This window comes from Pelodiscus sinensis, chromosome 26, assembly GCF_049634645.1.
Source record: "Pelodiscus sinensis isolate JC-2024 chromosome 26, ASM4963464v1, whole genome shotgun sequence".
Taxonomy (NCBI): domain Eukaryota; kingdom Metazoa; phylum Chordata; order Testudines; family Trionychidae; genus Pelodiscus; species Pelodiscus sinensis.
In genome coordinates this window covers 16371228-16394359 of record NC_134736.1, presented here as the reverse complement: position 1 = coordinate 16394359, position 23132 = coordinate 16371228, and the positions used below count along the sequence as shown (strand labels likewise).

Genomic DNA, 23132 nt, shown 5'->3' with positions numbered 1-23132 from the left:
CAGTGGGGCCAATTCACTTTCCCCGGTCTGTTCCACATCTTTAGAGACAGCACAATAAGGGAAAAGGCTGGATTCTCCCAACCTCACGTACCCACCGTGCGCCTGGCCTGAAGAGAGGCAAAATAGCTCAGAACGGCAGCATATAAACCAAGTCAGACAAACGAATGCACAGCATTTCAAAGCCTGGGATGGCCCTTTTAATCTGACACACAAAAACAAATTTTAAAACACAGCCATTGAAAAGATGATCAATTAAGAAACATGTAAACACTGCAGAGGCTAAATTACAAGTTGCACTGCTTGGTTCAGTACCTATGCACTTCCCCTGTGAGTATCTGCCCAGGGGAGAGAGGACATCCACAGCACGGGATAAAACAACCCAGCATGGGGTGGGCTGCAAAAGCCACAATCACTCCCCAGTCTTAAAACTGTTGGTTTTTTTCTTTTTTGGAGCAGCGTGGGGTTAGATATTTCAGGTCTCCTCTCTCAAGCCCCAATCATTGCAGATGGAGCAGGTATCATCACCCGAAACACAAGGCATAACAGAAAGCAGGCTGAATGATCTAATTAGAGAAGTAAAAATGGGGGTAGGGGAGAGGCTATAGCCTAGTCCTATGACGGGGAACACAGAGGTGAGGAAAAGTTAGCAGAAGGAAACATTTAGGCGCATGCACGTTTTCTGACTAACCCCTCTCACAGTGACAAGCAGACACTGTTGGAACATCTGCCAGAGAGGGGGATTCCCATCTGCAGGCAATCTCCACATATCCCATCTCATTACTCGCCCAATACAGAGGTGGGTTCACCCATTGGGCTTCTTACCACCACCACACGCTACACCCAAGAAGAGTATTCAACCATGAAGGGATTTCAGGGGGGCTGTTTCGAGATGAGGGAAAGCAAAGTATGGGTCAGGGTGAAGCTGAGCTAGGCTCAACCATGCAGATGCCCTCTGTTACCTGAGCTGCCACCCAAGGGGAACCTCACCTGTTTTCAAATGATTGTGCATTGCTACAGCATGCCTGGATTCCTCCGAATGGGGGAGACGCAGCGTTAGCCAGCCACCGAAATAGTGTCCCCGTTTGCATGTTGCACCAGGCCCAACCACACCGTCCCCCCTGCGTGTGATTTAACAAAGCAGCTGCCTGGAAAAGGTCTGAGGGAGGAGACTGCCGTTCCAGCCCGCAGCAAGGAACTCTCACAGGCAGAGGCCGAATGAGCCACGCAACCTCACCACGGCAGTGCAGAACATGGGATGCCAGTGTTCACAGCAAAGAGGCAATTCAGGTCCCCAAGAATAGAGCAGGACTCCCCATCTAGGTTAAGAACCAAAGCCCTATCTGGTGACAGTGAAAATAAAACTGAGTTTGGCAAGCAGAAAACATACATTTATCACTGAACTACAGCAGCTTTCTTACTACGAAAACGTCCCCTCCCTCCCACCCAACCCCCACCATCACTACAGGCAGCGGGGCACTGTCACACACACAGCATATTGCAGAAGAAGCTGAACTTCCCAGCAGCAAGAGAGCAGCTCTGCATCCAACCAAAGGAAATGCCAGACTGAGAAGTAAGCCTGGCAGAACATCAATGGGCTTCTAGCCCACAGGGGAATCACTAGTACGGCTCCGGTTAGAGGGAGCCGGTGTCCCGGTTTCGTTCAGGTCTCTGCCTCCATATGCTGGTTGGCGTCTGATTACCTGCTTCCTAGAAAGGGATCTAAGAAGGACAGAACATCCAAATCCAGTCAATGGGTTACGTCTAAGAGGCGATCTCTGAACTTGAAGGGAGGGCTGAGGCCCGTCCGAGGACATCCCCGTGATCCCTCTGAAAACATTAACTGGCGTTTATTTTAAGAGAGTGAAAGACATCCCATGTGCCGGGTCCTCAGGTAGCTTCATGCCCAAAGGTCCCACCCAATTCCAGCCTCAACAGACCCAACCAAGCAGTCAATCAGGAAGCAGTGCCAGACACCCTGCTGCTTCACTTCAGTACATCCGGGGCAATAGCTCCTTACGTTATGGTGTCCCACGTGCCAGGAGTAGTACTAGCACATGGCAGGTTCTCGGGGGGATCCTTCAAGCCTTTTGCAGACGGGTGTGTTTAAAGAAGGCCCGTGTCCTCTTCTGCCCCACCCTGCTACTCTCATAATTTTCAGCCAGTCAGGGATGTCCCTGGGAGGTTTAACCACAGCACCACTGGGATGAACCCTAGGGCCAGACGAAGCAGAGTTTCATTCAGATAAATTGAAAACAAGGAGAAAGCCAGAAGGCGATGGCCAGCGTCTACTGCAGCACTTCAGAGGCTCCTGCCATGTTTCTACCGCCTCTCGCTGCAACGCTTTCCCTGTACAGCTACTGCTTTCTGGTCTGTACGCTTTCCCTGTACAGACCAGACTGCAACTGCTTCCCACAGCACCACGTGGCACCCGTACAACCGCTCTGCCATGCCACGCTCACCATCTCCAACGTACCCACGTTCCCCAGGGCTCAGCTGCACCCGCCTGGCTAGATCATGCAGCGTGGGTTACAAACTGCACCCTAACCTCCCAGAGCCAAGACTAGCATGGCTTTGTGCTCCCCCTTTCCCTGGACCGTTTCCTCCCAGATTCCCTGCCTAGCGGCTCTGCTTGCCCACCCATGCCTCGCCTGCCCTATACAGCGTCCTTTGGCCTGTCAATTCCACACCCAGCTGCCATCTGCACTTTTAAATGTTAAACAAGGCCCCTTCCTCCCAAGACACTGCATCCATGAGCTCCCACGGCAGGGACACAAAGGCAGCGTCATCTGCTTCGCTGCACAACCTGGCTCTGCTACTCACAGGGCTGATTCAACTTGTTACATAACCGCTAGCAGCAGTCTCACGGGGGGGGGGGGGGGGAACCCGTCAAGCAGGCTACACCTCAAGCTTACTCTGCTCACGCACACTCCCACCTTCCAGCTAAAATGCTTCATCAGGCTCTCCTCCTACTCGCCTCACAAAGACTTGGATGGCAGCAAAATGCCTTCCTACAGGCCCGAAGTGACATACCTACCGCCGAGGCGGAGCGCCCAGTTTCCCCTTCCCCCTCCCGCCTCCCCGCAGCCATGGTGAAGGGGTCTCATAGCAACGGGAAAGACAGGCAGCCCCAAGGCCCCTGCATGTATAAAAGCAGCCTACCCTCAGAGGAATGAAGCAGGTTGGGGAGCACTGAGGTACTTTCAACTTTGTGCCCGTAGTCACTGTCGCTTGCATTGCCCCCTCCCCACCCTACTGGTCCTTCGAAAATCAGAATTAAGTCAAAACTGATATTGGTTTTCATAAGTCTCTGGTGAAATATTTTCTCTCTCACTCCTTGCTGCTGCCAACCCTGGGCACGTGGGTTCTGCAGCAGCCTCGCTCCACAGGGCCTTTCACTGCCGGCTGTTGTTTTCTGCAGGCTGGCTGGGGGTCCTGGCCTCCGCATGGGAGGACGTCCCCTCAAACCGCTGAGAGGCAATAGCTGCCTGGTGGGACATGCTCTTCCTCACAATGTCTCCTTTCCGCCATAGCACCACCTCCTGTCAGAACGCAGACAACAGGACCTGTTAGGACATGCAGGAGCTAGGCTGGCCCCACCCAGGATGTTCTCACAGGCCGACATCTGCCTAAGCTGCTGTAGCAGTAACTTGCACCCATCCCCATACGCCACTCTCATATCCTTCATCCGTGAAAAGCTTCAGGAGAGGGGTCCGGGCAGTGCAGATCTCTGAAGGTCAGACGGAAGTACAGGCTGAATCTCAGTGGTCTAGGACTCTCTGGTCCGACAACATCCGTGGTCCCGAGGCAGCTGGACCAGAGAGGTCCAACCTGTACTCCAGAGGATGAGCCAGAGGCAGCCACCAGATGCCAGGCCTGTTCTAGTACACTGGGCAGCACTGCCATGGTTAATGAGGTAAAAGACGGCCACGTGTGGCAAAGTGCAGAGAACAGAGGGGGATTACGGTGGGTAAACCCTCTCTGAAGAAAAAAATTTAAAAAATAACAATGGTCCTGTCGCACCTTAGAGACTAACTCAAAACCATTATACAGATAGTCCCTGAGGTGCACCAGGACCAGTGCTGCCTTTTAAAGTATTTTAGTTACAAACTAACATGGCTGCCCCTCTGAGCCTCTCTGAGGAGCAACCCCAAGAGACCCAGACAGGCAGGTGCATTCTCTATCCGTGCCTCAGATGATGGGGTCTCAGTGGGCACCCAGGGAGATTTCTCCCCCCCCACTGCCAACCTGACTGCCTACGGGTCTTCTCCTGCTATTTATAACGGAGCCCCAGAAGAGGCTCTTGAGTGGCTGGCTACGGCTCACCCCCCTCTCACCTGCTGTTTGAAGTAGCGCCGCTCTTCCTCATCTATCAGCACCAGGTTGAGGTAATAACGCACTGAGAACTTCTTATTGATGTCCCTCATCGTGGGCGTCAGCTCGTAGCCTGCCAGGAAGAGTCTGATTGGAATGGACTCCCCTGCAAAGGGCATGAAAGGCATGAGCAGAGGCACAACCTGCCGATCCAAATCGTACAGAGAGAGCATCGGCACCACAACGGGAAACGAGAGCACACTAACTCCTGCAACTCTGTGCCCAAGTCTGGCATATCTTACCACTGCTGGATGGAGTAGTGCCCTCCACTCCCACAGAACAGAGCACCTTTGATCCTTAGCAGGGTCATGCCCTTTCTGGTGACCGTCCTACCTCCCCCCTTCAATATCACAGGGTTGCTGCTCACAGCACTGGAGAAGAAAGAGAATGGGATGACATCCCTTCTAGCTACTGACCCAGCAGCTCTAGAGCAGGAGTGCAAGTCACCCACAGCTGAAGAATATTATCCAGAACCGTGGAATCCAGCCAGTTCTGGAGCAGTAGCCAGAGGAGGTTCTGAAGACCAGGACTTGAACAGGGTTCAAAAATAGTACTAGAGAGGTAGCCGTGTTAGTCTGATCTTGCTAAAACAAAAGGAAAAACTGTGTAGCACTTTAAAGACTAACAAGATGGTTTAATAGGTGATGAGCTTTCGTGGGTCAGACCCACTTCTAGATACATTCATGGAGGATAGGGCTATCCATGGCTATTAGCCAGGATGGGTAGGAACGGTGTCCCCAGTCTGTTTGTCAGAGGCTGGGAACGGGAGACAAGAGGATTCCCTGTTCTGTTCACTCCCTCTGGGGCATCTGGCATTTTATGTTCCTATGTTCACTAAACTAGCCATGCTCAACTAACCAATTAGCCACATGTAGCTAGTGGGCTGGACACCACCGATCCAGAGCAACCAGTGGATTTGCAATGAGAGATGATGCCACCTTTCAGCGCTATGTTCTGCGGCTGGGGCCAGGTCAGTCGTAGAAGTCTATTCCTAACTGTGCTGCTGACTCGCTAGGAGCAATGTTCCTCAATTTACCTCCTCCCCTCCACGCCATTTGTAAGCTGCCAAGAAAACAAGAAGTTGGTGCAACACAATCACTGGACCCCCAAAGATGCTAGAAGAGGAATGTAAATGGCTCCCTCCCCTCACCTCTCACAGGTGCCCCATCCATGATCTCATATTTTGCTATTGTGTCGTTCTCGTGGTAAACGTTGGGGCCGGTCCCTGTTGTCTCTCTCTTGATGATATCTATCTCCATGTGTTTGATCTTGATCCGAACCAACAGGAAGTAGATTTTTCCAACAATCACATCTTTTAAGTGGTACCTGGGAAGGATGAAGCAAGACAGCCGGGATCAGCTTTGGTCTCTGCACCACAGAGCAGGAAACAAATTGAAAAGCTGGAATGCGCCTTTCAGACACTCCCCCATCCTTCTCAGGGCCAATTTGAGATTCCAGGGGCACTCCAGTCATGTTCTGGGTGCTCCAAGTGATAACTATGCATTCAGGCACAAACCTCTGGGCACCAGCAAGTCTGAGCGGGATTACTGGATGAAATGAGGAGACATATTAGGCTGGACATTCATAAAAACTTCAGAAGAACAAGATCTAAGCCTCCCGATGGCAATCCCTTGGGTAATTAAAAAAGGAGAACACTCCAGCTCTGCATGAGAAGAATGGTCTGGAATGTAACCTCAACTAGTCATTTCCAACATCTATGCCTGAGTTAACAGTCCCACAGTTAATTGTACCATTCTGGTCAACAGCAGAAGCTGTTCCGTTGGGCCTCCCGGGACTCAGAACAAGGGGACCACTAAATTAGAGGGGACCAATAAATCCACCTTCATCCCCATTTATGCACCCACCTCGGTATGTGGGTGCAACAGAGGCCTCGGACAGAACACAGTACAGGCTGGCGGTGAGCTGGGAAAGATCTAAAGCAGCAACTCTCCCAGCACATGAATGAATGAACTTCCTGCCCTTCACAGCAGGGAACAGGGAGAGCGAAGAGAAATTACAGGGCCCTACCTGAAGTTTACAATAGCCATTGCCTCTGCATACCTAGTTACGCAGCCTCTAAGGCTCCGTCTGCACAGCAGTTAGACACGTGTGGATGACCCGTGCTAGCTGACTCGGGCTAAGGGGCTGTTTCACTGCAGTGTAGGCTTCTGGGCTCAGGCTGGATCCTAGGGCTCTAGGACCCTGTTCTGCAGCCCCCAGCCCAGAAATCTGCACTGCAAGAAAAGAACCCCACGAGCTGGAGGTTTAGTGTTTTTTCCCTCCATGGAGACATGCCCTAGAAGTCTCGGCCCACACAGGGGACTGCATCCCCTCACACAGGGTTTTACTCTGCACTTACTTGGATTTGTTATACTCAAACTCAATATGCAGGCAATCCTCGATTCCCACCTCCATCTTGATAGAGGAATTGAGCTCTGGGTAGGTGCTGAGCGTGTGCACGACTATGTCCATCTCTTTGACCACATCATTTAATCTGCGGCTGACGGTCGCTCGGAGGAAATATCTGCAAGGGGAACGCCTGACCCATTAGAATCCTTGCAGACTACCTCCCTGGGCGCACAAGCCACGGAGGGAGAGGTGTTTGGTGGAGGAGAGAGAAACATCGACGGAGCCTTTCATGGAGCTGCTCAGCCCACATGGTCCATCCAGTCAGGTAAACTGCCTCTTGTAGTGGACAATACCTAGTGGCTCAGAGGAAGGTGCAAGTCCTTTATAGAGCACCTGAGCAATTGTACGTTGCTGTGCAAAGAGGTGATGTTCCAGTCTCAACCCTATGGCTTATGGCCCTAAAGCAGGGCTACTCAACTTTGGAAGCCCTGGGGGCCACAATGATACTCACAGCACATGCCAAATATATATGCAAATAGCTTCTTTCACACTGACAGACATGAATACAAAGATTAAGCCTTAAGCCGTGGCACCGGACCTAAACGTGGCCAATCAGCACCTCTCAGGCACTAAGCAGCCAGCAATTCCCACAATGCCCCAGTGCTCCTGGCATCTGGTCCCTAGGGGCTAGAAATGCCAACAGCCTGTACCCGTCTGTTCCAGCCAGCCCGTCTGCTTGCATCTTTCAATGCTCACCCACCCTGGGAAACGCCTCGCTCTTGTGGAGCATGTTCCCAGTGGAGGCCACGTTCAAAGGAACCCACCCACAGGCCACGTGAGAGCCCAAACTGCACCACGAGCTGTGTTTTGAGCAGCCCGGCCCTAAAGCATGAGAGGCGAGTACACTTATCACTGCCTATGTTAACTAAATATCCATCATAAAATCATCCAGCCTTAGCATTTGACTCAGGCTCGATGTCAAGGTGGCAGCTACCTTTACAGCTCAGCTCTGAAACAGCATTTGCCATTTGTAAACAGCAGCATGTAAGCGAGGCATTTGTCTGCACGTAGGCCACAATTAAAATTAGCAGGCCTGGTTACAGGACTACTCAAGCACATTTTACGGAATCCGCTGGAGACAAGCAAATGACCTGACATTACTCTCGGATTGCCAAATAAATTGCAAGTCGCCTTTGGTTCCCTTTCTTTTTTAAACGAGGGGGGGAAAAAGAACAACTCAAGCCTGATTTACATGCATAAGAGAAGCCATGACAGGCGGCATTTTACTACTGAGTCTGCCACGCAGCTTCTGGAATTGCACTCAGCGCCTGACATGCTGTCCCAAGACAGCACAGTATTCCATCATCACAAGTGTTGATAATTTAATATTCCACTTCAGCCCAGGCTCAGACTCACAGACCGTTAAGCTGCCGTGAGCGATCTCCGTTACAGCACAGACTAGAGATATCAAGAAGTGACTGGAGGAACAGAGGGGAAGCTAGAGAAAGAAGTGGGGGTTTGAGAAGTGGGGGAGAAAGAGGAATGACAAAAAGGGCCGAGAACTCCCTTTTCAGACATGTGGCTTTCACAGGAGTTGGTAGATTTTCCGCAGATTTTCTAGGCATCCCACACACACTGTTTGATCTGTCAATCCATCTCCATGCCCACATGCTTCAACGTGAAATTGGTCTGTACCATAACCCCCACACAAACAGCAGCTTGATGGGCTGAACACATATGCTGGATCACAATTCAGTTTAAAAGGGAGAGTCCAGTGACAGAAGCGTTTAGTTGCTAGAGAGATGTGAATTACAAATTAATTTATTCAACAGCCTTTAGAAATTCTCATCATTGCTCCGATCTCTCTACAGGGTTAACTGGGAGTCTGGTGCCTCTTTCAGCATTTTATCAACGCTTCCTCCCTGCTACAGCTGGAGAAACAGCTATAGCTGGAAGGCATGGGAAATCAGATTTTAGAAGTGATTGTGAGCTTGTTTTAAAATGATAGAAAATGTTTTTTTTTTTAACAGCAGTTCAATCACTTTTCAATGATATGCCCCTTTTAAACAATCAACCCACCTGCGTTCTGATTTCCCATGATTTCAAAGGCAAGACTCATAACCTAGAGTAGGGGCATGCGGTATCACATGGTCAAAGTTGTCAGCTCTCTGTTGGACTTTTAATTGTTTCTTATTATACTTAAGGAAGATTGTAGTTCTATCTGTTCTTCCCAATTCAACAGGCATTAGACTCTCATGTTGCTGTATTACCTGTTGGTGTGTGTTCGTCTGGGATACCTACTGTGGCTCTTGCTAGAAAGACACTGCATGAAAATTAATTCACAGGGAGAAGGCTGAAGCTTGAGATCAGGAGAAACCCAACAGCAAGAGGAGACTCACCGTAACTTCACGTTCTGCCCCGTGTACGACTCGTACGGTTTTTCCACATGTGTGAACTCAAAGTCAAACGTCTGCGACTGGGTGAACTCACCAGGACGGGCCAGGTCCTTTACCAGAGAGACAAATTCATGGTGGTTGCCCCGGTCATAGTACAGCTCTAGGAAGAAAATACTCAGTTAAGCAGTGCTGATCCCTCCCACACGAGTGGGTCAGTGTTGGGAGAGGAATTGCAGGAAATGGGCCTAAATTAAAATTTTAAAATTTAAATTTAAATTAAAGGAGATTGCCTATCTCCTAGAACTGGAAGGGACCTTGAAAGGTCATTGAGTCCAGTCCCCTGCCCTCACAGCAGGACCAAGTACCATCCCTGACAAATATTTGCCCCAAATCCCGAAATGGCCTCCACAAAGATTGAACTCACAACCCTGGGTTTAGCAGGCCAATGCTCAAACCACTGAGCTATCCCTCTCCCCCTAAAAAGGAAAAAGGAACCAGTCTCTGAAAAAGCCTCTTCCCTGTTCCATCCCTTCTCCTCTAGTGAGTAAGCTAGGCTCCGAGCAGTAGAGAATCATAGTCAGGTGCTTGACACATCTTGGGCCCGAGCTCAAGTGCCAGTAAAAAGTGCCAGTAAAAAGGAGGACCCAGTTTTGCAAATTGGTTTCTCCCCCTCACTGGACAGGTCACGTTGCTGACATTCACCATCTCCCCTGACAGAGTCCAATGTAGCGGAGGAACTCTCTTAAGGGATCGATTTAGGAAGTCTATACTCCTGGGTTCCAAACTTGGGTCTGCTACTAATTTGTTTCAACACCATCAATACTTCCACCTTCTGTAAGCTTTTCCTCCCATCAATAAAGTGGGGTCATCTTCCCAGGCCCCCAAGCATTATGTTGCTAAAGTATTGTCCGTAAAGAGCTTGAGGATCCTCAAACAACATCCTCCACTGTACAAGTAGAGAGGAAATTCGATATCCCACGAGCTCATGAAAAATATCCTGCCCACAGATAAGAGAACAAGGCAGAACAAGACAGGTTGATGTCAAAAATAACGGAGAAGGTCAGTAAATAGCACACTCCCATGATTAAATAGCACACTCCCATGAAAGCAGATAGAGACAAAAAAAACAGAAGCAAAGATTTCCAAGCTGCTGTCTGCAGCTTTAGTTGCTTTCCCCACCTAAGAAAACAAACCAGAACGTCTGTACGTAGGTCAGTTTAATCAGGTTAATATATCCAGACTACCTTCAAAGACAAGCCAGCATCACCGAACCAATCAGCATCTGGAGCTATCCCTTCATCTCAGTGCTTCCTACAGACGCCACCTTCAAGGCCTCGGCACTGGAGCTCTCACCAGGAAAAAACAAATGCCCAAAGCATCTCACAAACAGGGAACACAGAAGCACGGGACTAGGAAGCTTCTGTCATCGCTCATGCCTCCCAAAGATGGCTAAAGCAACAGTGAGAGGCGAGGGGGCCACCTTAAATCAAGTGAACAAAAAATGGTAAAGAGCCCCATTGACTCTGCACTATGTCAGCCCATACCATGTGACCCTGCAGAGAAAACGTCTTCCGGGGTAAATCCTAGCTGATGATTTTATGATGGACGCATGCAAGGCCAGGGAAATGTTAAGGAATGAGGGTCGGTGTGGAAGTGTTGTTCAAACCAGCTGAAGATAAGGCAGCAGATATTGTTCCAGCAGGTCTTCAAGCATAGCAGCGACCACGTGACTATCTTTTGTTTTCCATCTTGATCCAAAATGACAAAAAGTGATACACCTATACTCTGATCACTATGATACATGAGGATAAAGACAATCTACTCCAGTTTCTGTAGGCTGGGCTCTACGAAATTTGCCAATACAGCCCTTGGTTAGGCAGTGTTTGGGTGACCATAATTCTTACAATCTGGAGCTGAAATCACAGCTATGAAAAGAAGGAGTGGGTTGTACCCACGAAAGCTCACGATACCATCTACATGTTTGTTAGGCTTTAAGGTGCTGCTAGACTATTCATTGTTTTTTAAGTTTTTCCAGTTACAGACTAACTCGGCCACCCCCCTGAAGCTATGACAAGATTAGTCATTGTCACTCATCCACTAAATCCTGCAGCAGAAGCTTTTTGAAGGGGGATCTTGTGGTTGGGTCTCAAGAACTCAGGAGATCTGGGTTCATTTCCCACCCCTGCCACAGACTCAACATGTGACCTTGGGCAAATCACTTAGGATGTGCCTCATCACCTCGGATGTACAATATGCGATACTTTATCTTGCCCATCCTTTGCTCCAGCTTATCTCTTTAGAGTGGAAACTCACTGGGGTTGGAATGATCTCCACTGTGTTACACAGCACAGAGCATAACAAAGTCCCGATCTTGGTTGGAGCTTCAGGGTGCAAACAAAAGCATCTCTCTTTTCAAAACACCTCCATAAAGACAGAGGATGGATGCACCTTTATGCAGTGGGAAGGGAGTGCAGGCATGACATAGGAAAGAGACTCATCTCACAACACAATACCGAAGGCAATGACTGAGTTAAACTGGGAAAACACAGACTGCCGGCATACTAGGCTCCCAGTAACTACTGCCCAAGGGCTAAGATTGGCACTTAGACCTTTAGAGGAAGAACAGAGGATTCATCTTTAAAAAGACATCAGCACATCAAACTTTACAGGGAAAAGCCCCAGTTTGAGTTGTTCATCAAAATCAGTTTTCTCCATTCTGATTTTTTTTTTAAATCTACCAACATTAACGGGAGAACAGTCGAGACAGATTGATGCCCTAAAAGGAATCTGCACTGTACAAGCGTCAGAGGGGAAACTGTCCTGGATGTTCGACTCATGGGTTCTATTCCCAACCCCGTCATACTGCCCTCATCTGTGAAATGGGGAGTAATACCTATCTCCTGGCCCCTGAATGTCTAAATCCCTAACAAATAGACTAGTAGCACCTTAAAGACTAACAAAACATGTAGATGGTATCATGAGCTTTCAGGGACACAGCCCACTTTGTCAGATGACAGGAGTGTTAGAAGTCCAGATCCAAGAATAAATAAGGGAAGGGGGGGGGGGGGGAAGGAGAGGAGGGGGGGGGGAAAAGAAAGAAAAGGAGAAAAAAAGGAGGGGAGGAAGAAGAAAAAGAGACTGAGCATACCACATTCAGAGGACTAGATGAGTTAGTCTATTACGGGAAAAACTTAAAAAACAACAAATGATCTAGTAGCACCTTAAAGACTAAATAGCTACAAGAGGCTGATAAGAACTATTAGCACCCCCATTCTTATCAGCATTCTTCCTGTTACAGTCTAACTCAGCTACCCCCTGAAGCTTTTAAATCCCTAAAATGAGGTATCTGCAAATGGAAGGTGCTATAGAAGCACACATCAATTATACCATCTCTCAGGTTAGTGGGCCTGTTTTGTTTAAAAATAACATTCCCAAGCACAATCTGGGCCACAAGTCTGGTTATAAAAACTCTCTTGGTAACTCTAACAGATACAAACTACATACATAGTGCTTCATGAAGTCAAAGTACTAGGCAAATTAAGCAGTCTTGAAAAATCCTCTGTTGATATTTCTTTTGGATTATCGTAAACACCTACAAGTCCTAGTTATGGACCAAGACTCCATTGTGCTGTGCAAACCCGGAACAAAAAATTGGTCTACTTTCCCCACAGTACTTATTTTACAAATTGGGGAAAATGGGACAAGTGAAATGCCTTTCCAAGGCTGCACAGCGTGTCAGCGGTGGAGCTGGGAGTAAAACACGTGCTCAGGTTACTCGGGAGACTTTAACCCAGAGGCAGGTTATAATCCAATTTCTGATCATGAGGTCTGATTATACATAATTAGCTGTGTGGCTTCTCAGACGCCAAAAGTGTGGTGCTAATGGAGAAAGTCAAAAGAGAAATGAAGGTGGTGGAACTGGATAAAGAAAATCATCAATTTAGTCTTCTGGGCCAAAGGACCATCAAGGAACTGTTACTCTTCTCATGCTGAAAATGTTCATCACTTTGATGTGCTGGTCAACAGCTTCTATTGAGATTTTTAGAGCAGACTGGGCCATAGATTTAAGGTCTTATCTGAAAAGCCCTACACATGCACACCACACAGTTAATAAACAAATAAGAACTGTGTAAGTTACTCCTGGGTTTAACAATTATTTTGACTCACATTCAGATGAGACCATGAAATGTTCAGTTCTTTATGTCAATGGTACAATGGATATGGCAACTACCTTTCCTCCTGCTATGGGATGAGGAAAGCCCTTAGCTAAATTGGGTTCACACAATATAAAATCGCCAACGGAAATCTCAGAAATAACAGCTCACATATCAGATGATTTCATATGGATAAGCATGCTTGGCCACCCCAATAGGATAAACAGACTCAATGGAGCTGGGAACAGCCAACTTTGAAAGGAAGGAAAGTGAATCCACAAGGGTAATGTGCTTCTAGGACATAGCTCATTATTTGAAATGTACACATACATAAGCTCATTTGCTGCTTCATGCCCTCAATACAACCACTGCCTCCCAAGGCAGCCCTGCCCATCACACACAAAGTAATCAATAGCACAGCAAAGGCAGCTAGAGATGTGGCCACATGTTAATAAAAAGGATGGGGACTAACAAAGAACGCAGCATGTACACTGTGAGGGATGCTGCTGCCAAGATAGTAACACTTAAAAGTAGCCCTGGAGATTTGAATCTGAATTTAAAAATCTCTCTCTATATATTTCAGAGCTCAGGTCACTAAATGAGCAGAAACAGGAAAATAGGATGAGAGAGAGAGAAAACAATAATGTGGAAAAGGATTTGAGTTGTCTCCCTTCTGCAGACTGAAGTGTATAGATCACATGGACCATCCACATCTAACGGGATTTGAAATAACCTCTGATAATCAAGGGACTTGTCAATGTAATGACAAGACACTGGGGCCCATAACCCCAGTTTCCAAGCATCCGATACACTTTGTAACTACATTCCCACACTTTGTAACTACATTCCCTTCTCCTAGGCTAGTGGAGACAGAGCCTTGCATTATTAACATTTACATGTATTCAATCTGGAGGAATCACTAATGCAAAACAAATAAATAAGACTTCATGCAATGCACTGCTATGTACTGCCACCCTCACTGGAGGTGTTTTTGAATTTCAGAGGAGAAAGCAATCAGACTCCGACCAGAGGAATCACTACAGAATGGCAGGCCCGGGAACGTGTGGCAACCAAGCTTTAGGAAGCAGTGAGCCCAACCCACTTCTCCATGCTGGTACAAAGTACCCCTGCAACCTCCCAATTAAAACCCCTGGAGTTCTACCATGCACTGCTCACACCCCCTCGTTCCCCTCTCACCAATTTGTCCGATGAACTCCACTTTGATGCCTTGGTGCTCCAGCCGCTTGTTTGGGTGCTTGAGGGTGAGAATGACCCGACCTGATACTGTCTCCCCATCATAAAAAAGGAAATATTTCTCCTTCTTGCCCTCTTCAGTCTTGTGCTCAGCCCTACGCCTGCTTTCTGCATCGCTCAGCACCAGCTCCAACTCCGCACTCTGCCCAAACCCAAAGAAGCTCATCTCACTGCTGGGGGGGGGGGGGGGGGGAGGAGGATATCAATCCCAGAGGGCTAGGGAGGATGCTGTAGGAAATGGGGTGCACTGAAGAAATGGCAATGCCTGAGGATACTGTTTCCTTCAAGGGGCTCAAATACTACAGCACTGGATGCAGTCCAGACACCCAGATAAGGAGAGGGGGATGCAACCCAATCTTAGGGATGAAGACTGTAATGCTAAAGGATCCTGGCAGGGTTCAACCCTAGCAAGCTTGGGGACTACAGGATGGGACGGGGTATGATACAATTCAAAGGCGCTGAGGGATATTTCTGAGGGAAATGGATAAAACAGGCAGCTGTTGCTCAGGAAGGGTAATATGATGCAACCCAAAAGGCTGCAGCTTAGGGAAGGGTGGTCTAATGAAATCAAGAGAGGGCCTCGAAGGCTGCTAAGAAGGGCAATATAACAGCCTAAGGGACCACTGCTGTTTAGAAAAGGGATGCAGCACAACCGTTGCCTAGGGAGTCTGCAGGCACTGCTGGGAGATGCAATGGGGGGGGGGGATCTGCGGGGTGCAATGGGCAGGCAACCGAGGGGTTCAATGCACCCGAGGAGGTGGGGGGGGGCTCCGCTGTTTCTTACCTCCACTACTCAGGAAGGAGTGAGGGTGCTAAGTAATGAAACGGGAGCACTTACCGCTTGGGGTGGGGGATGCAGTGCAGCAGGGGCACCACTGCTGGGAGAAGGGGGTGCAACTGGGAGGGTCCCCCAATAGGAAGGTGTAAAGTACCGCGGCTGTAGGGCAAAGAAGTGCAATTGGGTGGGGGAGAGGGCTGCAAACGGGGGGAGCCCGGGTGCGGGGGAGAGGGTTGCAAACGGGGGGGCCCGGGTGCGGGGGAGAGGGCTGCAAACGGGGGGGCCGGGTGCGGGGGAGAGGGCTGCAAACGGGGGGGCCCGGTGCGGGGGAGAGGGCTGCAAACGGGGGGGCCCGGTGCGGGGGAGAGGGCTGCAAACGGGGGGGCCCGGTGCGGGGGAGCGGGCTGCAAACGGGGGGGCCCGGTGCGGGACTGGGGTGCAATGGGAGGCCCTGCTGGGGAGCGCCCCGCCCCGTGCTCTCTGCAGGGCGGGTGAGCTCGGCGGCCACGTCGCGGCCGGCGCAGGAGCCGGGCTCGCAGCTCGCACGAGGCGGACCCGCTCAGGAATCGGGGGGGGAGGGGGCGCAGTTGCTCCGCAGCCCAGACGCGCTCGCGCTCGCGCTCTGCCCCGGCTAGCTGCGCTCGGGCTATCCCGGGCCGGGCCTCGTACTGCGCAAGCGCCGCCCGGCCCGGCCTCGCTTCCTCCCATTGCGCAGGCGCCATCCCCCTGTCCGGGCCTCACCCCCCGGGGCAAGCGCATTGGTTCAGCTGTGAGCGCCCCGCGCAGGCGCAGCCGGCCAGCCAATCCCCGGCCCCCGCAGACGGCGCGCGGTGATTGGTCGGTGTCAGGGCGCGACGCGGATTGGCTGGTTCGAAGGTACCGGCGGCGCCGAGGACAGGCAGGATGGGGGCTGAGGGGCCGCAGGGGGCCGCGGAGCGCTGGGGGCTGCGGGCGGTCAGTGCGGGTAAGCGGCGAGTGGGGGGAGGGGCTGAAGGAAAAGGGGGTCGTGGGGGGGGGCTGGAGGGGCTGAAGGGAGAGGGGGTCGTGGGGGGGCTTGAGGGGGAGGGGCTGAAGGGAGAGGGGGTCGTGGGGGGGGCTAGAGGGGGAGGGGCTGAAGGAAGAGGGGGTTGTGGGGGGGCTAGAGGGGGAGGGGCTGAAGGAAGAGGGGGTTGTGGGGGGGCTAGAGGGGGAGGGGCTGAAGGAAGAGGCGGTTGTGGGGGAGCTGAAGAATGAGGGGGTGGTATGGGAGGGTTAGAGGGGTCCCTGTGGGGGGGAGGAGGAGGTTGGTGGGGGAGGGGACCACAGCGATGGGACCTGAAAGAGTGGGGGGGCCTGGTGGGGGAGGGGGCTGAAGCAAGAAGGGATCTTGGGGGGGGGTGAGGAGAGGGGATGGCGGGGGGCCTGAAGGAGGGGGAGATGAGGGGAGGAAGAGGCTGGGGGAGGGGAGGGAGACACCTGGGGGCTGAAGGAAAGAGGGATCCCAAGGGGCTGGGGGTGCTGCTTGCTTCCTCTTTTGGGCCAGACAAGGACCCACAAATCCCATCCTATCACTCCCCCCCCCCCCAGCCCAATTTCCACAGGGGAGCTGGGAGAGCACTGTCCTAGGGAGAGCTATTTTGTGCGTGGGCCTGGCTTCTATGCCTTGTGCTGCTGACCCTCTCTATGTCCTTCTGCAGTATACATCTTGTGATACTGGCCTGCTTCATGGGGAGCTCAGGGTTTAATAACCAGAGCGCTTTCCCCCCCCTTTTGCATAGATTGGGAATCTCATCTTTTGATGGTTACACTGAGCTTTTGTTCCATTATCGAAAACCCCTTGCTCGCTAGTTTGCCAGGGTGCTGCTGTAGTTTGCTAGTTATTCATAACACCATGGATCTTAAAGCTGTGCTGGATCTCTTCTGTGGATAATAAAAAGCTGCTTAGCTTCATAGATAACCCAAGCTGTTTGATTTAACTTTTGTTTCTAGCTCATTGTATTTCAGAAGCTTGCAGAATGTGTTGTTTTCAAAAATAGTAAGGTGATGTTGTTCCTTTTTGCAGCTAATATTTATCGACATTTTTGTTTGGAAAACTCTGTTGGACCTCATAAGATACTTATTGAGAATTACATTAATATGTACAGTACTAATTTCTTATTGACATAATTATCAGTAATAGACAACAGAAGTTGTCCCTAAGTCCAATAGGCTATGTGCATCTAGTGTGTCTAGTCTTATGGAAAACTTCCATAAGAATTCTAGAGCAAAATTTAGCTGTGTGTGTGTGGGTGGGGGAGTAGGGGTGGTCATAAAAGTAATTCTGTTCATATGAGACTTTGTGTTTAAAGAAATAAGACAAACACAAAAGTTGAGCCAAATTTTAAATTGGCATTCTTGCTGAAATGTTCACCAACAGCAAATCAAATGTACCGTATATACTCGAGTATAAGTCGACCCGAATATAAGCCGAGGCACCTAATTTTACCCCAAAAAACTGGGAAAAAGTATTGACTCGAGTATAAGCCTAGGGTAGGAAATGAGGCAGCTACTGGTAAATGTAAAAAATGAAGATAGATACCAATAAAATTACATGAATATTTATTTCAAAGAAAAACAATAACCTAGCTCTGTAAGTGCAAAAGGGGGTCAACAAAAACAATATGGTATCAAAAATACCATAACTTTAAAAGTACAACAACCTTAGCTCAATCAGCAACCAAGCTAACACACAAGAGCTAAAATCCTTCAAAACTGGAGTTCTCCTCCTCATCATCTGTATGTCCAAACAGAGCTTCAGCTGGTGTGAGGTTATCAGCATAGACATTGTCATCATCACTGACAAACTATTATGGAGTAGTTTTTTAAGAAAGCATATTGGAATGTATTTAACTCACTTAGAAGCAGTCCCAGCTCTACGAACATCAAAATGCAGTATGTAGAAAAAGTAAAAAAAAAAAATAGTAAATCTGCCCTCTTCCACAACAAGTAAAAATAGCACCTAATGTAGCATCATTGCCAATCTACAGCAGCTATTCAAGTACATGAAAGTTTAAGTAAAATACTTCCAACTTAATCTTAGAAATGTTTTATACCCTTTTAATATATCATTTTTTAAAAAGTTCCTATAAAGCTACATGTGGCATTTCATTTCTTTTCACAAGTTTTAGGAACTGAACTGAGCACTTTTAATATGCTCTGGATTATAAATTCTCTTTAAAAGTTTATTGTGAAATACTGGCAAAACCAATTGTCATTCAACTGGTATATAAACGAGACCCAAGAGTATAATGAATTTCTATCTACAACATTTAGTCAAATCCACCAGGGAAGGGCAGTAATTTCTTTTAAAGTAGAACCCTTTAATTGTTCCTACGTACCTTCCAATATTCAGTTGTATTAAATACATTTCTTCAGACAATTGTCCTAGTATTCAGTCTTTCTTGTGTTTAGTGCACTTACAATCTGGCGTAAGTTACTGTACTAATATGAAACTATTCAGCAGTTTGACAGATTAAATATTTTTAATAAAACAGTACAGGCAGTCCCCGGGTTACGTACAAGATAGGGACTGTAGGTTTGTTCTTAAGTTGAATCTGTATGTAAGTCGGAACTGGCGTCCAGATTCAGCCGCTGCTGAAACTGACCGCCAGTTCTGACTTACATACAGAATCAACTTAAGAACCCCACGCGTCCCCAAGTCAGCTGCTGCTGAAACTGATCAGCAGCTGATTCCAGGAAGCCCGGGGCAGAGCAACTCTGCCTGGGGCTTCCTGTAGTCAGCGCTGGTCAGTTTCAGCAGAAGCTGACTTGGGGACGCCTGGGGCAGAGCAGCTGGGGTGCTGCTGGGTTGCTCCAGTAGCGCCGCTCCTGGGTGCTACTGGACCAACCTAGCAGCACCCCATCTGCTCTGCCCCAGGCGTCCTGATTCAGCCGCTGCTGAAACTGACCAGCAGCGGCTGAATCAGGACCTGGGGCAGAGCAGCTGGGGTGCTGCCGGGTTGGTCCAGTAGTGCCCAGAGCGGGCGCTGCAGGACCAATCGGCAGCGCCCCAGCTGCTCTGCCCCAGAGTCCAAAACAAAAGCCTGGTCTGCTGGGGGGGGGGGGGGGGAAGCACACTAGCTGCGCCCCCCCCTCCCCAGCAGACAAGGGACACGGGGAGCAGAGCCTCTGAGGCTTTGCTCTGGCAAAGCCTCAGAGGGAGGGACCCCGCCGCGGCTGCGGCTTCAGTCCGGGAGCCTGTGGTCTGCTGGGGACGGTTTTCACAAACTATTATAAAGGTTCAGGGATAGCTGAACTCCGGTCATTTGAAGAAGTGGGCTGTACCCACGAAAGCTCATGATACCAGCTACATATTATAAAGGTGTAGACAAGGACAGATTTTCATCCTGTCAATCTGAATTATATCATCTTTATTTTAGTCATTAAAAGTCTAATTGTACTGTCGCTTATATTTGGAAAGCCACATCCTTGAGAATGTCAGGAATAAGGAGAACAAATTGAGTGTGAAGATGATACCTCGGTGAAATAATTATTCAGCAATTGAAAGGCACACCTACAAGCTATCTTGATGTGAAGCAAATATAAGAATCATAATAAGAGGCCAATATGGCTCAATCAGGAACTCTTTAATAACCTAAAAATAAAAAAGGAGTCCTACAATAAGTGGAAACTTGGCTTAATTGTGAAGGAGGAGTACAAAAGAATAGCACAAGCATGTAAGGACAAAATCAGAAAGCCTAACACATATGCATTACATCTAGCAAGAAAGATAAAGCAATAAAAAGATATTCTTTAAATATATTAGGAGCAAGAGAAAGATGAAAGGCCAGAGAAGAGCAACAAAAATGATAAGTTTAGGAAACCTGACATATGAGGAAAGGTTAAAAATTGGGTATGTTTCTGACTGTAAGTATTGTTAAGCTCTGGAATAGACTTGAAAAGTTTGTTGTAGAACCCCCATCATTGGAAGTTTTCACAATTTGGACAAGCACATGTCAAGGATGGTCTGTGTGTACTTGATCCTTCCTTAGTGCTGGGGAATGGATTTGATGACTTCTTAGGGCCCCTTCCAGCCCTATATTTCTGTAATCTAAGGTATTGTCCTTTTTTTACCCTAATAATTGGCTTCTTTCCTGATGAATGGTTAATCAAGAAGGATTTCTTCCCATTTGGTAAGGTTCCTGAGTTAACAGACGTTCAAGGAGAGGTTTGTGTGGAAGGATGTTTTTGGGGAAGAGTGGGATTTGGTGTGGGGAAGACTTTATTCTGTGTTGAAGTTTAAATAGATGCATTTAAGTCAAAGTAAGAGAGATTTTTCTTTAAATGATTGATTGTTCTAAAGGATTTTTTTCAGAATCATTTCAGTGTTAATGGCAGCCCAAAGAGCAGGTACTCCTATCCTAAACTGTTTTACACTTATAAACAACAACTGCCACGTTCCTTCATTCACATTTTGAGTGGTAAATGAAGTGATTCTTGTTCATATTTTTAGCTACCACTTACAAGGTGCTTGAAATGAATAGTTCTATATAAATGTAGTATGTTTTGTATTTTTTGAGTTACTATGTGTTCTGTGTCTCCCCCCTTGTCTCCTAGCCTGGGTTGACACAGTCTGGGAACTAGACTTCACTGAGACAGAACCCCTGGATTCCAGAATAGAAGAAGGGATCACAGAAGATGGGCTTGATGCATTCACACAACTTTACAAGTATCTCTACTCTTTTGCTTCCGAGGACTATGGGACCACTGAAGTATGTTGGAAATTATCCATCTCTTTATTTGGTGGCAAAGATGTAGCTGTTATATTTTCTAACTATTCATACTCACCCCATCTTTCTGTAGTAGTTTAGTAATTAAATATTTTGACTTCCAAATCAGTAACTGATATTTTATACAATACTATTCAAATAATATACATCTGATAAGGGATACTTTTTAAAACAATTTAATATGTGTGGGGCAAATGGACAGAAGGGCCCTTTTTCAAAATCTTAATGGTAGCTGATAATTTTTTTACATTACAGACTAGTAGTCCCGTGGCACTGTAATAACTAACAAATACAATACACCTGGGTTCCAAAGGTGCCGGATTATCGGATATGCCGGAGTACCAGGAGGTACTCTGTCGGGGGGCTGTGACGGGTCTGCCAGTGGAGAGGGGCAGAACGGCGCAGCGAGGGGCGAACTCTTCACCGTTTTGCAGGGAGGCAGGGGAAGTCCCTCGCAGCAGACCAGGGAGACCGGGAGAAGCTTTTCTTGCCCCGGAGGACACGGGTGGCGACCCGCCGCCCGTGAGCTCCGGGGCAAGAAAAGCCCCATTCGTAAGTGCGGATCCGACATAAGTCGGATCCGCGTAAGTCGGGGACTGCCTGTATCTGTTTTTCATTGAAACCAGCATCATAACCCTTTGTACCTTTTTGATCTGAGTGGCCATGATAGGAAGTGGCCTCAGAGGGGAATTGATGTGTGAGTTAACATAGTTCTCATTGTCAGTTTTCTGCTTTGTCTCAGAATATCTGGACCCTCTTTGCTGAGAACAATCTCTCTCACAAAGCTCTTGTGGCTGTATTGTATCACTTTGTCCAAGTGGCTCAGAATAAAAAGTCTAATGTGCAGCAGCGGTTATATGGTCTCCATGCTGCTGGGCTGTATTTCTTACTGCTTGAAATCCCTGGTAAGTAGAGGCATCCCTCCTTTCTGTTCTTGCTAGTGTGGTTAATTTGACTCAAGCTGTCTGAGCGTGCTTTTACCAGTCCCTTTTTCATAAAAATGTTAAGTGGGATAGACAATGGCTATTGAGCCGTTCCCCTCTGTAGCTGCGTGGATATTCAGTGCTGGAAAGTTGCTATGATATTAGCAGTTTGATGGTACATGTTGGGCCGCCCTGATCCAGCATCCTCCGTTCTGAGTGGTCCCGAACAAGGGAGTTGTCGGACCGGGAATGTCAGGACTGGATCTCTTCCGGGATTCACCTCTTGGCTGCCAACCCCGCCAGTGTGCTGCCCTTGGCCTGCTGGTGGGGCTCCAGTCCAGGTCCTCAGCCATGTTCTGGCTGGCTCCCTGCCCCCGGCCTGGCCGATAGAGCTCCACTCCCCATCAGTAGGGCCACAGCTAGCCTGCTGCGCTCAGTGGAGCGCTACGCCCCCCAGTCACCGTTCTGCTCTAGCTGTCAGCTTGCTAGTCAGGCTCACTGCCTTCAGGCCACTGACCCTGCAGGTTGCCAGACTGGCTGAGTTCTCAGCTGCTGGCAACCTCTGAGGCTGGGGCTCTCTCATTTAGCAATGTCTGTGGTCCGCCTGCCAGACCACAGATGTTGCTGGACCAGAGAGTCCCATACCATAGAAGTTCAACCTGTATATGTGATGTTCTGAGTCCATATCCTAATTGTCAGACATCTTCATCAGTCTGTCTCCATCACTGGCAGTTTTAGCAGAGAGACTTGAATGTGACATGGAGATTGAACTTCACTAGGAGATGATTGTATTGCCAGTTCTTGTGCGGTATCTGTTCTGTGGATTGTGAGGATTCTGCTCACTAATGCTTTGTTGGAAGCAAAATTATCTGATTAATATTGAGAGTAATTGAAGTTTTCTAGTAGACTGAATGTATGGCAGCATCCTTTTGTGTATTAAGGCTCCTATGCACTCTAGTTCAAAATGTTTTTGTTTTTTATAACAGTAAATTCCAGATTGGCTTATTGTTCTATTTTATTAATACCAAGGCTGTGTCTAGACTAGCAAGTTTTTCCACAAAATCAGCTGCTTTTGCGGAAAAACTTGCCAGCTGTCTACACTGGCCGCTTGAATTTCCGCAAGAACACTGACGATCTCATGTAAGAAATCAGTGCTGCTT

General features: G+C 48.5%; 2 protein-coding genes across 4 annotated transcripts in view; one reads left to right on the top strand and one right to left on the bottom strand.

Moving 5' to 3' along the window:
* Positions 1-171: 171 nt before the first annotated feature.
* Positions 172-16018, bottom strand: VPS26B (VPS26 retromer complex component B). Its single transcript, XM_075909387.1, has 6 exons — positions 14468-16018; positions 9120-9276; positions 6731-6895; positions 5522-5697; positions 4335-4477; positions 172-3539 (listed from the first exon to the last, which is right to left on the bottom strand). Exons 1-6 carry the CDS (start codon positions 14688-14690, stop codon positions 3393-3395), a joined length of 1011 nt encoding a protein of 336 aa, XP_075765502.1. The 5' UTR covers positions 14691-16018; the 3' UTR covers positions 172-3392.
* Positions 16019-16145: 127 nt separating this feature from the next.
* Positions 16146-23132, top strand: part of NCAPD3 (non-SMC condensin II complex subunit D3) — a 55602-nt gene continuing 48615 nt past the window's right edge. For 2 of the 3 annotated variants that reach the window (XR_012897703.1, XM_075909376.1), the window contains exons 1-3: positions 16146-16266; positions 20877-21031; positions 21792-21954. Coding sequence is in view for 1 of the 3 variants with exons in the window: in XM_075909376.1 (XP_075765491.1) it covers positions 16206-16266; positions 20877-21031; positions 21792-21954 (379 nt within the window). In the remaining 2 variants the exon portion in view is untranslated. The remainder of the gene's footprint in view (positions 16267-20876; positions 21032-21791; positions 21955-23132) is intronic. The other variant, XR_012897704.1, reaches the window with a different exon arrangement.

Excerpts from the sequence above, each read along its gene's own strand:
- VPS26B (XM_075909387.1), bottom strand. The coding sequence starts at position 14,690 with ATGAGCTTCTTTGGGTTTGGGCAGAGTGCGGAGTTGGAGCTGGTGCTG. Across the intron at positions 4,478-5,521 it reads GGATGGGGCACCTGTGAGAG|GGGAGTCCATTCCAATCAGA; the intron begins GTGAGGGGAGGG and ends TGCCCTTTGCAG. Across the intron at positions 3,540-4,334 it reads GGCGCTACTTCAAACAGCAG|GAGGTGGTGCTATGGCGGAA; the intron begins GTGAGAGGGGGG and ends GCGTTCTGACAG.